The following is a 13112-nucleotide window of genomic DNA, read 5'->3' as shown; positions in this document are numbered from 1 at the left end:
ACCTAGACTTGCACGGGTCACCCTAGCTCGACAGCATCTCGTTTTGCACTGTGCGAGTCTTTGAAATCGATAAGCATGGTGACAATCATTTACAGGCCTTCTGTATAAACAAGTACAGTTTAAACATAATCTGCGGTATTTAGTCATTGTAAAGACATTATCAGAAACCAAAAGGATGCTAATAGAAAAGTTGCCCATGAAACGTAACCGTTACAGTAAACTTTTTTTCTCGTTTTTGAAAAATATTCCTTTGGAACGTTGTAATGTACAACAGATCTGTGACAAAGGCTAGGTTTTTCCTTGTCAGAGATAAATATTGTACACTACCCCCACAAAGAAAACCGCACAAAACATCGCTTTACCCTACAAGAACGTACCTTTTGTCAAGCAGTACTTGATTGTAAGTCTTGTCCACTCCTCCTACTATCCACCTCCAGCGACCAAGTCTAATGAAAGGTGGTCATCTTGTTGGTAGAGGTCTCGTCGTGGTCACAAAGTAGCACCGTAGCACAAGTAACGAGAACTTAATATGTTCTTATATTACTTTGGTGAAGCGCAGCTTGCCTCTGTCGAAACATACGTTATGCCCAGGTCACGAGAGTTGACGATTTGCGGAGAACAGAGCTTCAAAAACCCGGTATTGCCGCAACACCAGACTGCTAGCTTTGTCCAAGGAAGTCGAGAGACCTTCACTCTTTGCACAGTCCTTAGCTTGTTTTCACAACTTGGAGATCTTGTCGTCTTGTTTACCGTCTTTAGTCTCTTCCTTGCATCTTCTGAAGTTTATTTAAAGTCTAAGATCCTTGTGGTAAGCAGCAAAGTTGGTGGATTCTTCCAAAACCTCCGTTCTTGCACGCGACTTGTGACGTTCTACTAGATTTACGACTTTTGCAGCGCCTTATTTATACCTAACCGCAATAGATAAAGGGAATAGATTTAAACGTTGACGAAGCGACAAAGAATGTCAGGTCTTGACGTACGTACCTACATTTCTGTTCAGGTTTCCTCATTCTTTTTATACTCTGTCACGATTTCGAGTGTGTGCTTGTTCTTTCCTCTAGCGGAATCTTATGTGTTCCTGACACCGAATTAAACACTTGTCAATCTTCTAAAACAAACAGTAACACAACACAATGGCACGAAAGACCCCACATTCCTGTGTAGCCATGTTCGTAACCAGGAGTTTGTTTTCCAGAGGTTTTCCCTAATTTTGTGGATCGCCAAGCAACACTTCCAAGCTCGTTAAGTATTCGATGGACAAATATTAGTTTATTTGTGAAAGGGCCTGACAAGTTGACCCCAGGACGTACTAACACCGTAACAAGTATACAAACTAAGTGTCAGAGGTATAGTACATAGACGTCATTATAATTTACATAAAAGTACAAACTATATCTTTATAAAACGATATAATTGTTTAAAGGAACCTTTTAAAGTGCGAAACTGTTTAAATTTGCTTCGTTCTTTCTTCTATAAATGTTTCGTCCTTGAATATTTTTTGCTGGGGGTTTTATAAGGTGAAGATAATAATTAGCCCATGGAACGAATTAGACGTATAATATAAATGTCGATCATGTAGAACCGGAAGTGACGTCTTGTGGGATGACCGGATGTCCCGGCCCGTAAATGGTACATGATGACGTAACGCTAGGTGCCAAATAATTACAAAAATTTGAAGAATGTTTTAAAAAAACCTTGTCATCGTATCCAATGTTTATTATAAGCTATCTTCTTCCAGTCTAGAGTGGCGTCAAATTAATGTTACTGAATCAGGGTACGAAAAGTCAAGCCACATCATATACGTGTACTTTCTGACTCACAGGCATCCAAAATGAACCACGAGATCCTAACAGTTCCTTCATATTCCGCCAGGTGTCTCTGTTGAATCGTCTGCTGTTTGACACAAAGACACTGTTGCATTCCACGATTTAACTTTTCAACCTTTCAACCTCAAATTTTGTTTGCAAGATTAAAGTAGCAGTTGTCGTATGCCTGAGGACCCTTTGAGATTGTTCTTGAGATTGTCGCAAAATGATGATGAAGACAAAAAGACATTCATCCCACCTTAGCAGCAATTTTATTGCCCAAAATTAAACATAACATCTTTCCAGACTCTGTACATTTTAATGACAGAGTTAACTACCATACAATTCTCTTTGTGCATTATATTTCCCTAGATGTAAGAGGTGGTGCTAGTATCTCACTTAGCAATGCATATGATGCAATCTATGATCATGAATCAGATATAATCTGAGTACCAAGAAACAAAGAGTCACCACAAAAGTGTCAGGATCCTTCCACAAAAGTGTCAGACTTGGTCCCTATTTTATGAAAGATTATTAACACCACCAACCAACAGAAAAAAAAAGTTAAATTTATCTCCTGAAAGAAAATAATCTTGGCACACAGCTCTGTTAAAGTTTTAGCTGGGCTATCTTACATAATTACTAGTAATCTCTGAAATGTTGTTCCTGATTAAAAAACTCAAGGCTTTTTCTTTAACCAGATGTTCCTTTCACAACATCCTCCAAACTCATCCTCTGTAGGGAGATGGTCTCATACGGATGTTCCTGCCCCTTCTCAAACAGACAGGCGACCTTGACCGCCCCCCCTTCCTCGTAGGTCGCAAGGTCGGAGTACGCGCTCGGCCCCTTGTGCAGCACGAGCCCCGGGCTCCAGGTCCGACACCCGTCTTTGCTGACCTTGAGGGACATGTTCTCGCGGAGGGAGAGGTGGTTTGGGTTGGCGAACAGGACCCAGTTTTTGAACTCTGACCCTTCGGGTCGGAGGTTAGATGGAGGGGTGGCAGCAACGACGGAACCCTGCAAGATAAAAACAAACAGAAATATCAACAAAATGACACAAAATTCACCAACTTGAATCAGCTTAATGTTTGGTAATCTATTCATTTCAACAGGCTTCAAATCAGTGATTTCAAAAATATCATACTTAGTCCGTGACTATCAAGAGTTTACAAAGGTTTGGAGCAGAATTCATATAATAGTGTTTACATGACTTTCCTCACTCCACCAACGTGTAAAATGAGTACTACCTGACTTTGGCTGGGGCAGTACAAGGTAGTGGAAAGAGAGGGATGGGCCTTCAAATATTGACAGTGATTAACAACCCCGCACTGTCCCTATGGCCTCAAAAAGGCTATCGGAATACCTTATCCTAATAAAACAAACAAACCTCTCTCTTTTTTCAGTCAGTAGCCTATATTTGTTCAAGTTATTAAACAGAAGATAAACTTGACATACTAAAGAAAATTATAACAGTAAAGCTCCCTATACGCATGCATCTGTTTACAGTGTTCTTAAACATTCTGACTTGGATTTAGATAGACGGACAAGATCATTACATACTGACCTGACATCCGCCATAGTTCTTGACCGTCGGCATCATCGGTCCAGTCTTACACGGTTCCACCAGCTCATCCACCAGCTGTCCGGGGGAGAACGTGAGCCCACCATCCTCGCTGAAGGACTGCTGTCTGCGCGCGTGCGGGCCCAGGGTACGGATGTTCAAACACAGCGAGGAGGACCCATCTTTCTTCACAATCTCTACAGCCTGAAAAGTAATGTACAGAATTTATTTTTCATTACGTAAGACGATATAGATAATAATTTTCAGACTGAGTGCAAAACATGCAAACTACATTTGATGTCTGGGAGATTGTTCTAATTATATACAAAAGTTAAATGGTAAATACAAGACTGGTCATTGACCAGGTCAGAGGTCAGTGTTTGGAACGAAAGAAGAAGAGGAAACTGAGCAAAAAAACATGTTTTCCTTATACCCAAACTATCATAATTATCAAAGACAAAGGCTATGTATGTAACATTAACATGTCCATGATCACTTCCTGTACTGTGGTTACAGCATTCCCCCCTCACTTCCTGCCACTCTAATGTATTCAAATAACCATGAACACACAAGCAAGCAGACAGACACACGGAAACATACACACAGTACCTGACATTCAGAAGTGTGCAGGTTCTCTGGGCTTTCAGGTACTTTCCCACCTAACTGCCACGTTTCACCGTGATCGTCTGAAAACACTACAAATGACCGGGCTACACCACCTTGCAAGAAATCTCCTGTAAAAAATCACTCATTTAAGAATACTGTGGCACATCCCTAACACCCCTGCTTCTCAGTGGTATGTCCCAGTTGAGGTGATGAACACAGTTTTGTCAAATTTTCTTTATTGATAAAAATGTACTAATATGAAGACAGCTGAACAAGCAAACAAAAAAAATTTTTTTTGGTCAAATTTCTTTTCATTGAAAAGCAAACATGCAAAATTAAAGGAGGTATATTAGAAATGAATGGCTTTCAAGGATTGCATTTTGGTATTTGAAAGAAAAAAATCTTTGGCAGAATGGCCATGTGGTGTTACATGTATGAGTATGGTTGTAAAATTTAATCATTTTCATTTAAATAATATATATCATGATTGATAGCATTTAGGGATGAGAGGAAGAAAAGAGTGTAGAAATAGGGAAGCATGAAAAAAGGATGGAAACAATAAAAAAAGAAGGAATCAAATAATAAATGAGAGCCAAGCATGCCTGTCTAAATTTTTTTCATAAGAACAAAATGATTTATATTCAGTTGGGACCTGCCACTCTCAGAACAGGGGTGGGAAGGATGATTTTTTTCAGTCCATGAACCCACCTGGCATTCGTTTGAATGGAAGTTGTCCCCTCCCTCGGGTACTTTCCCCCCTACTTGCCAAGTGTTTCCTCCATCATCACTATACACCACAAAGGACTGGTTCACACAGCCTCTCAGGAAGTCTCCTACAAAACAGAAAATTGGCTGTTTTTGTACCAAACAAACTCCAAAGCAGGCTGGTGTTGTCTTTTCTCTTTACGTAAGATTTACTTAGTCACTAATATCCTTTTGCATTGGGTTTGGCGTTTTTAAATGCAAAGGATATAATAAAAGTTGCTGCTATAAATAGTCAAGAAATCTTAATAAAAAAACATGTTTCTTGAAATCCAGGAGGTTGAAATTAGAAATAATAATAATGTCAGATACCACAAAATACAGAAAGTGTGAAGTTCAACAATAGAAAGGGGAATAAATAACAACTCAAAGGTGTTCATAAAAATATTTTTCAGTGGAAGCTGCTTTCTAAACTCCCACCTCAACTGGGACATACCAGTACATGTATCATGATCCATGCAAGGTCTATCTTGCCTATGATTATAAAAATGATTGAAATTAATCATAACGTACATAATTTTGTACATTGTAAAACTAGTTGCTTATTGTTACTAATGTTAGAATTTACCAAGATCTGCAAGCAGCATATATAGCAATCACTGAATTGTTTATAAAATTAACACTGTGTGACAGTACAGAGTTCAAAGTTGGGTTTGAGCACGATCAGTTTGGAAACTTTTTGGAAAATTAAAATTGATAATGATCACTACACACAATGATTATAGATTTTGTGATGGTGTTAATTGGGTTCTTGTATTTGCTTTGGACTATTCCACTATGAAAAGTTTTGGGTTGACAGTTTAACGTTGTTGTTTTTTTTAACTGGAAAGAGGAAATGATTTTACAATAATTATGAATTTATCAAGGTAAATGCAGTGTTACTAATTTACAGAAATAAGAGAAAGAATGCAAGCCAAACAATATTCTACAGTGATGGTCCACCCCTGATTTTCAAAATGGATCAGCCCAACAGCATCTACAGAGAGAATTGGATGGAGTTTTTCTATGTTAATTCATTTGTTTAACTCTGGACACTCCAAAGGGACGTACTTGAGAACAGAAACCATCCCACCAACTCTAGGGTCCGTCTGAACCAGGAGGGGGGAGATGATCGAGGCCTTGGGGCTATCATTAAAAAAAATGTGTCGGAAAACAGACAAAAGATTAATAAAAACTTCTCTGACTCCTCAACCTCACACACAACAATGGAAAATACACTACCTTGAGGTGTTTATAAATCAAGAGGACACAACTGTATCATATCAAGTTCATTTTCATATGACATGAAAGAGGACTGATGAGACAGTCAAGAAGACAAAACTGTGTCAAGTAAAAGATATGAAAGTAGACAGCAACAAAACTGTCTGGACTGTCCAAGTATCTTGACAGTAACAAGAAAAAAATGTGACAAGACAGAAAAATTCCACTTTTTGGAGACAAAAAGAATGTCTGCATTTCAAACTACAAGCCTCACAACTCACAGTCGCAACACACTTGGTTTGCTGAGAAACACTAGCAGACACTATGTTAAGGACACAATGTACGAGTAAAACACTCTCTCATACATACCTTCTGCATGGGTGGAACTCTTCTTTACCATATGGTTGCCAGGAGCAACCAGGCGACCAGACTTCAGCTGGATCCCATGTCCAGGAGCTGTAGAAATAATCATTCCATACATGGACTAGTTTACAGTTACATGTATAGGAAAAACTTATAACATAATACAAAGGAGGTAATTTTTTGAAATTCTTGATAAATCAAATGTCAGAAATTTTCTTTCATTACCCAGAGCGAAACATGCCCACTGTGGATTCTCCTTGCCCAGAACCTTGTCTGTGAGATCCTCAGGTTCAGTCCACGTCACACCATTGTCTTTACTCTGCACAGGGAGAAAAACAGTTTTAAATCAGGAATTACCATCAATGATGTCGCAAAAAACACCAAAGAGAAATACTGCAAATCTTGAAAATCCTAATGATATTTTCAAGTTCCTGGTTCAAAGATACAGCATTGCCACCAAATTAAAGATAGGCAATGGCTATAGTGGGAAAATTCTTATTGTCAGAGGGGAAAAATTCTTATAATTATTGTCAGGCTTAGCCTGTCAATAGTGAAGAAACAAATTCTTATTCTTAGCATGTCAGTAGCCGTTAGAGTTAGGGGCAGCCTGTCAGTAGCAGGCAAAAAATTATTTTTGCTTAGCCTATCAATGGCCTCTTCAAAATAATACAGACCAAGGATTGTGATGGACAGTTACCTTGACGATACAGAGTCTTATTTGGTGCACGCCGTCCCGAATCATGTCGTGTTCTGTAACCTGGGGCGGGATGGTACCAAACAGGAGATGGATCGTTCCATTGGTTCTGTCCACGATGGGGGTGGGATTCATACACCTGTATGCAGAGTTGAAAAGAACTGTCAACTGTTTTTACAGTCATTTTAAAGAGATGCAATGTTTTGTGGTGAACATTTTCTACTGTAGTTATTTTCAATGCAGACTGGTCATCAGTGTTTGGATAGATGTATTTTCCATGAACTGGTGATAAGAGGAGAAAGTACTGACAGTTAGTTTCCTGCACTTTGAATCATTACAACAACTGTATTGTTTTGGGTTTCTCATCTGTGTCTGTCCTAGCTACTAGCAATTGTTTTGGTTTCATATGGTGGGTGGGAGGTGATCTTGACAGCTGATTGTTAAGAGGTCACTCTGAGTCTGAAAGGGTATGAGTTTGAGAAGTACTCTGTAGTGTAATACCCGATTAAATCCCATCTTACAATCAGGAACAGCCATTTAGATAATCTCCAAGCAGATCCTAGGGTAGCCAAAGACATCATCAAATTTGCCAGGCAGTATCCATTCGCCAGAGATCCGAAAGGCTCCATATGCCACCTTGGGTGGCTAATGGATACTGCCTGGCCAACTTGATACTGTCCTTGGCCATCCTAGGATCTGCTTGGAGATTACTATTTAGGTAAGTACAGGACCTAATTTACATAAGTAATGAAAATCCTGTATGTGAGTTTACCTTTTGTCGGGTACACAGCACACAGTCTGGACATCTGACCACTCCAGTCCTCCCCCCTCCTGCTGCACCCCCCTCTTCAGTACGATGTCCATCGGCCCCCAGTCCTTGTACGTGTCCTTCCTGGCCTCACAGAAGGCGAGGAACACGCCGTCATGGTACACCAGGGCGGGGATACGGAACGTGTGGTAACCCTGCTGACCCTGCGAGAACACAACTGGAGAGAAAGAAAAAATTAGGGCATCAGTCTTCTTCAGATTCTGTGGACCCTTGGGCATCTGTGTACCGCTATCAGGTATCGTAAGGCAAAAGTACCGAAGTAACGGGTTCCTTTCTCAGCACTCGGTATACAGAGGTGAGGCGGCTTCCGTCCTAGATCTCCAGTGCCGAAGTTACGTCAACACTTGGTGCCCAGTGTCGGCGGCTTCAGCACTGGAAACCCCAAATCGGCAAATCAAACCTTGTCTTTAAAAGGGGTATAGAGATGCCGCCTTTGAACTCTAACACTTATATTTTCGAGATCGTACCGCCCGGGAAGCAAATTACAATCGGGGCGACAAGGTGATCGGCAGGACAATACTGCAAGGCTCAGATCCTCACATTTTTACAGACATAGACTTGGCCTACGATACTGTACTTTACGCCGCGCGGCCGACGTAAGCACCAGAGGCCCAGTGCCTAAATGATTTGAGAACTCGGCTCCCAGCGCCAAGAGTCACCGAGCACTGGAACGATCCAGTGAGGAACCCGTTACTCAGGGACTTCGGCACTTGCTATCCAGTGGTGAACGGCCTCCGAGCACTGGTAGCGAGTGCCGAGTGGAATTCAGCACTAGCTATCCAGTGGTGAACGGCCTCCGAGCGCTGGCTATCCAGTGGTGAACGGCCTCCGAGCTCTGGCAAACGAGTGCTGAGTGGAAGTTAACACCGGAAAACGAGTGCCCAGTCAAGATTCAGCTCTTGAATTCCAGTCCTGACGGTGTTTCAGCACTGGAACAAAGCCGTTTCTGCACTAGAATTCCAGTGCGGAGCTTTCTTCCGCACAGGGCCCCGAGTGTCGACGCCACTTTCCCCGTGAGTTCCGCACTGGGAGGCCAGTGAGGAACCCGTTACTTCGGTACCCTTGCTATCGTAAGTGCCGGCCTCCATGTTATGTGGCCACAGTTTCACCCAAACAACATTGCAAGGTTGCCAACATGCAATTTTGTATATGCCATAGGTGTAGGTGCGACCTAAACCTCTGGTCTGGACCTGAATCCAGACCTGAACCTAAATGTGGGTTTACAAAATTATAGCCACCATGTACTGTACCATCTGTAAATCTTGAGCCACCGTAGTATCTCCTTTGAGATTACAGTAACCTCTACCGGCTATTCTGCCAGAACGCAATCTCTACCCTATTAAACATACGAGGTGATTTTTTGGCCTCCATGATTCAGGTGAACCTGTTTACCTGCTGACGTGTGCCCCGCCCCCTCCCCTGTACGAGAACTTCTCAAAAACTAATATGTTTACGTTATACATCATGATAAACCATGCTTTTGGTAGATATAATTATCTCTTTACATATATGAAACAGTTCTGTACCACTAAAATCCCCGTAAAGTCATTCTTAGCTGTTGTTTTGTTTGTTTAAAAGTGTGAAAAACAAACCTTCCACGTCCATCGCTGTTGCCATTTCCAGGTCAGTCGGTTGGAAGAGACCATTGTAGGATAGGGTGGAGAAATTTGACAACAGCGCAATAAAACTATTGTTTACTACCTAATATATGCTTTAAAAATCTATTTAGATATGTACTATACAATTTAATACCTAAATTTTAGAATACAATCAAGATGTGATATCCTATTGTTGTCAAAGAAATACACTTATTTCTACCTGCAATGAATTATGTGATGGTCCTGATGAACTTTGACCGAAAATAGTTCTGGGTTACCAGTATAGTAACACAAGATACTAGTAGTGAGAGTGAGGGATTTTCACGTGTTTTGTCACATCTAGCATCAGTTTTATCAACTTTTGTTGAAGATGAAAGATTAAGCATTGACTAAGCTATGATTTGGATGACTCTAATTTCTAATCACATGTCAAAAGTTTCAGAACAGTCAACTTTTTGATAAAGTACAATTTAAAATCATTTGTAGACTTCGCAGACTTGTGAGGTGGGGGCTTTATTTCTTTAAGGGCGGGGGGGGGGGTAATTTCTCTGCGACAATGTAGTTTTGCCTAGAATTTGATATCCATGCTGATTAAAAAATAATCTCGCGTTGCCAAAATTATTCAGTTCCAACCACCTGTTCTACAAGTAGTCTTTATCAGGCTCCTCCCAGAACTAAATGAAAATTTGAAAAGGCCAAATTAGAGTGAAATTCCACCAATTTTACAAAATTGTCCTCGTGGGACAGAATGGGCATGTCTTTTGGTAGTTTGTCTGGGCAAATTATTCAGCTTATTTTGACCAATCATCCTGACAATATATAAAAGTTATATATATATATATATAGAAGGAGAGTCATTATACATGTACATATATTGTAAGTATCTGTTACATATTAGAAGTGGAAACTCCGGTTAGATTCTGATTGAACAGCACTAATTTGACGAAATTGGCCTCGTAGGACATTTTTCTTTCGCTAATTAAATACCCAGCTTGTATGCAAAGCACTGAGAACTCCTCGAGGATACTATTAGTTTCATCAGGTTGGTAGCTCATAGAAGAAAGAAAAAATCTTTTCATTACTTGACAACACTTGTATATATCAAACTCACTCACTCACTCACTCACTCACTCACTCACTCACTCACTCACTCACTCACTCACATTACTAGACAGCTGACAGTTTACAACAGCAGCAATTAAAAAGTATTGCCCTCTAGCTAAATGAATTAGCATAACATACCGCCCCGCCCAACTCTTGTTATACTCAAAACCGATATAAGTCGGGCGACCGGGTAAAATCTTTAGTAGAACAGGTTTAGGCCGACAACAACACCTCACAACATCTACAAACGTTTACAAAGAGTCACTGACACACATCAACATAACACACGCTTAGCACACAGAGGTGGCTTCAAATTGCCAAAGCCGAAAACCGCCTCAGCCAAAAGAACATTCCTGTATCGATGCATCAAAACTTACAACTTATTTCCCGAACACATCAGATTGTCTGCACCTACAACTTTTAAGAAACATATCAGGGATTGGCTGAAAACTAAAGTGGACACTTCCCAACCTCTGCAATCATGGTGGTAGTGCGACGACTAACTGTATTGAGACCTCTGACCTCTCAGCAGTTTTATACCCTATGTTGTATTCTCATTTCCCATGTCGTATTTCATTGCTATGTTGCATTTTATTTGCCATGTTGTATTTAAGTTACGTTCGCTTCTTGTGTATGTATGTATGTATAGTATAAGGCAGTGTTTCAAACGACTCCAGGAAGACTAGTGTTGTATTATTGTTGTACGCACTAATGGAGATCGATCAAATAAACAAATAAACAAACAACACCAAAAGGACGAGACAGAGGACCAAAGCAAGACTTCAACCATGCCCAAGGTAGGATATAACAACGTTTAGCATATATATTTGTGATTTGATACAGGTACAAAAGAAATGTACAGAAAACACAACGCTCTAGAGTAGACTTGGCCTATTTTTCATCATTCGCCTCACTTTTTTTCTCGGTAGCGCTAATATCTATTCTTTTGTAATTACAGGAAAAGTTTGTGCGTAACAAACCCCACGTGAATGTTGGAACCATCGGCCATGTAGATCACGGGAAAACAACGCTTACTGCTGCCATATGTACAACATGTAAGAGACTGTAATGGACCATTATTGCACTCTAATATCATTGTAACAGTGAGGCTACATTTCTTTAGCTACGCAAGCTTGTCCCAGATTCTTACGTGGGATCTTCTTCTATTTGAAGTCCTTCTATAATTTCTAACTTTGTAAGAAGCCCATTGCCTTTCACTAAGCATCTTCCAAAAAAATTCAAGGTCCTGCAGCTCATTTATGTTTGTTTGGATTCTGTATTCATGAAAAGCTTATTGTGGTTATGAGGGAAGAAGTAACGATCAGACAAAATATATCAAAAAAGTTAACGTTTTCATTATTTGAAGTCCTAGTAAATGTATACACATACATGGTACAAAACATGCACACATAAGAGTGAGAGCTTGTATATGCCATATACGTGCTAAACATATTCTCATTACTTGAACAGTAATACTAATAGGTTATCATGGCATCAAAAATACAATGATTGTATTTTTCCAGTGGCCAAAAAATATGGAGGAGAGAAGAGAGACTTTGCGAGCCTTGACAACTGTCCTAACGAAAAAGAGCGAGGCATTACTATCGATCCCTCTACTGTGGAGTACCAGACACCGAACAGACACTATGCACATGTAGATTGTCCCGGACATGCAGACTACATCAAGGTAAACAGATATGTATCTAAGTGACGGTGGGCTCACGTTGTGCACAGCACTTATGTATTAAAGAAATGAAAATAACTTACTAGACATTCAAATTTCAATCATATGAATTATATGTAAATAGACGCATAACATGCAACTAGAAAGGTAACATTTGCAAAGCAAATGCATAATGTTTACCTTTGCACATGGTCTGCTCTGTTAGTTCTTAGTAATACTCAATACGTGACCAGACAGGAGTCTAAATCACTCCTACTATGAAATTGCAACATTATGTAACCCAACAATTACGACGGTGACAGACGTCAACAAATCAGGTCACTGACCAGGTCAGAGGTCACTGTTTGGAGGAGAAGAGGAAACTGAGCAAAAACAATATGTTTTCCTTCGGTAAACACAACGAACCCTCGATAGAAACATATTGTAGTGACTTACACACTACAATGAATAGGGACTTACCCCAAATTTTCAGGTGATTCCGTCAACCTTGCTCACGGAATGGACCTGTCTACTCTTGGAACGTGACATCCAAGACACGTGACCGTAGTAGCGGGACATACGTGCCAGATAACTTGTGTCGCCCCCGTCTCTGTTTATATCATAATACTCCATCGCTTCCTTCCTCCCTTACCAGAATATGATGACTGGAGCAGCTCAGATTGACGCTGCTATCCTGACAGTGGCGGCAACTGACGGACCCATGCCGCAAACCAGAGAACACATTCTACTGGCCAGACAGGTGGGTAGATTCGTTCTCAATTGTCGGATACCTCGACATTTGATAATGATTTTTTTCAGTCATTTTGTGGCTTTTATATACTCTCCAAGCAGAGGTAGGGTCGCTCGGTATTTTGGCAGTATTTTCGCGTTTTTAATACGTCTTTCTACTTTTACGGTTTTTCTTCT

General features: G+C 40.4%; 1 protein-coding gene across 3 annotated transcripts; it reads right to left on the bottom strand.

Annotated features, from left to right (window-relative positions):
* Positions 1-2054: 2054 nt before the first annotated feature.
* On the bottom strand, positions 2055-9445 carry LOC109480302 (sialidase-3-like). Of its 3 annotated transcripts, XM_019782488.1 has the most exons (9): positions 9413-9445; positions 7764-7977; positions 6995-7130; positions 6523-6616; positions 6304-6390; positions 5785-5859; positions 3976-4100; positions 3370-3570; positions 2055-2822 (listed from the first exon to the last, which is right to left on the bottom strand). In XM_019782488.1, exons 1-9 carry the CDS (start codon positions 9435-9437, stop codon positions 2499-2501), a joined length of 1281 nt encoding a protein of 426 aa, XP_019638047.1. In that variant the 5' UTR covers positions 9438-9445; the 3' UTR covers positions 2055-2498. The 3 variants fall into 3 exon arrangements, with proteins under 3 accessions (XP_019638047.1, XP_019638048.1, XP_019638049.1); XM_019782489.1 differs by lacking the exons at positions 3976-4100; positions 5785-5859 and adding an exon at positions 4681-4805; XM_019782490.1 differs by lacking the exon at positions 5785-5859.
* Between the last annotated feature and the right edge of the window lie 3667 nt (positions 9446-13112).

The sequence above is a fragment of the Branchiostoma belcheri genome, unplaced genomic scaffold (genome assembly GCF_001625305.1).
Source record: "Branchiostoma belcheri isolate BF01 breed outbred unplaced genomic scaffold, Haploidv18h27 scaffold50, whole genome shotgun sequence".
In the NCBI taxonomy this organism is placed as follows: domain Eukaryota; kingdom Metazoa; phylum Chordata; class Leptocardii; order Amphioxiformes; family Branchiostomatidae; genus Branchiostoma; species Branchiostoma belcheri.
Note: the sequence above shows the minus strand (reverse complement) of the source record. Positions and strands in the feature narration are given on the sequence as shown.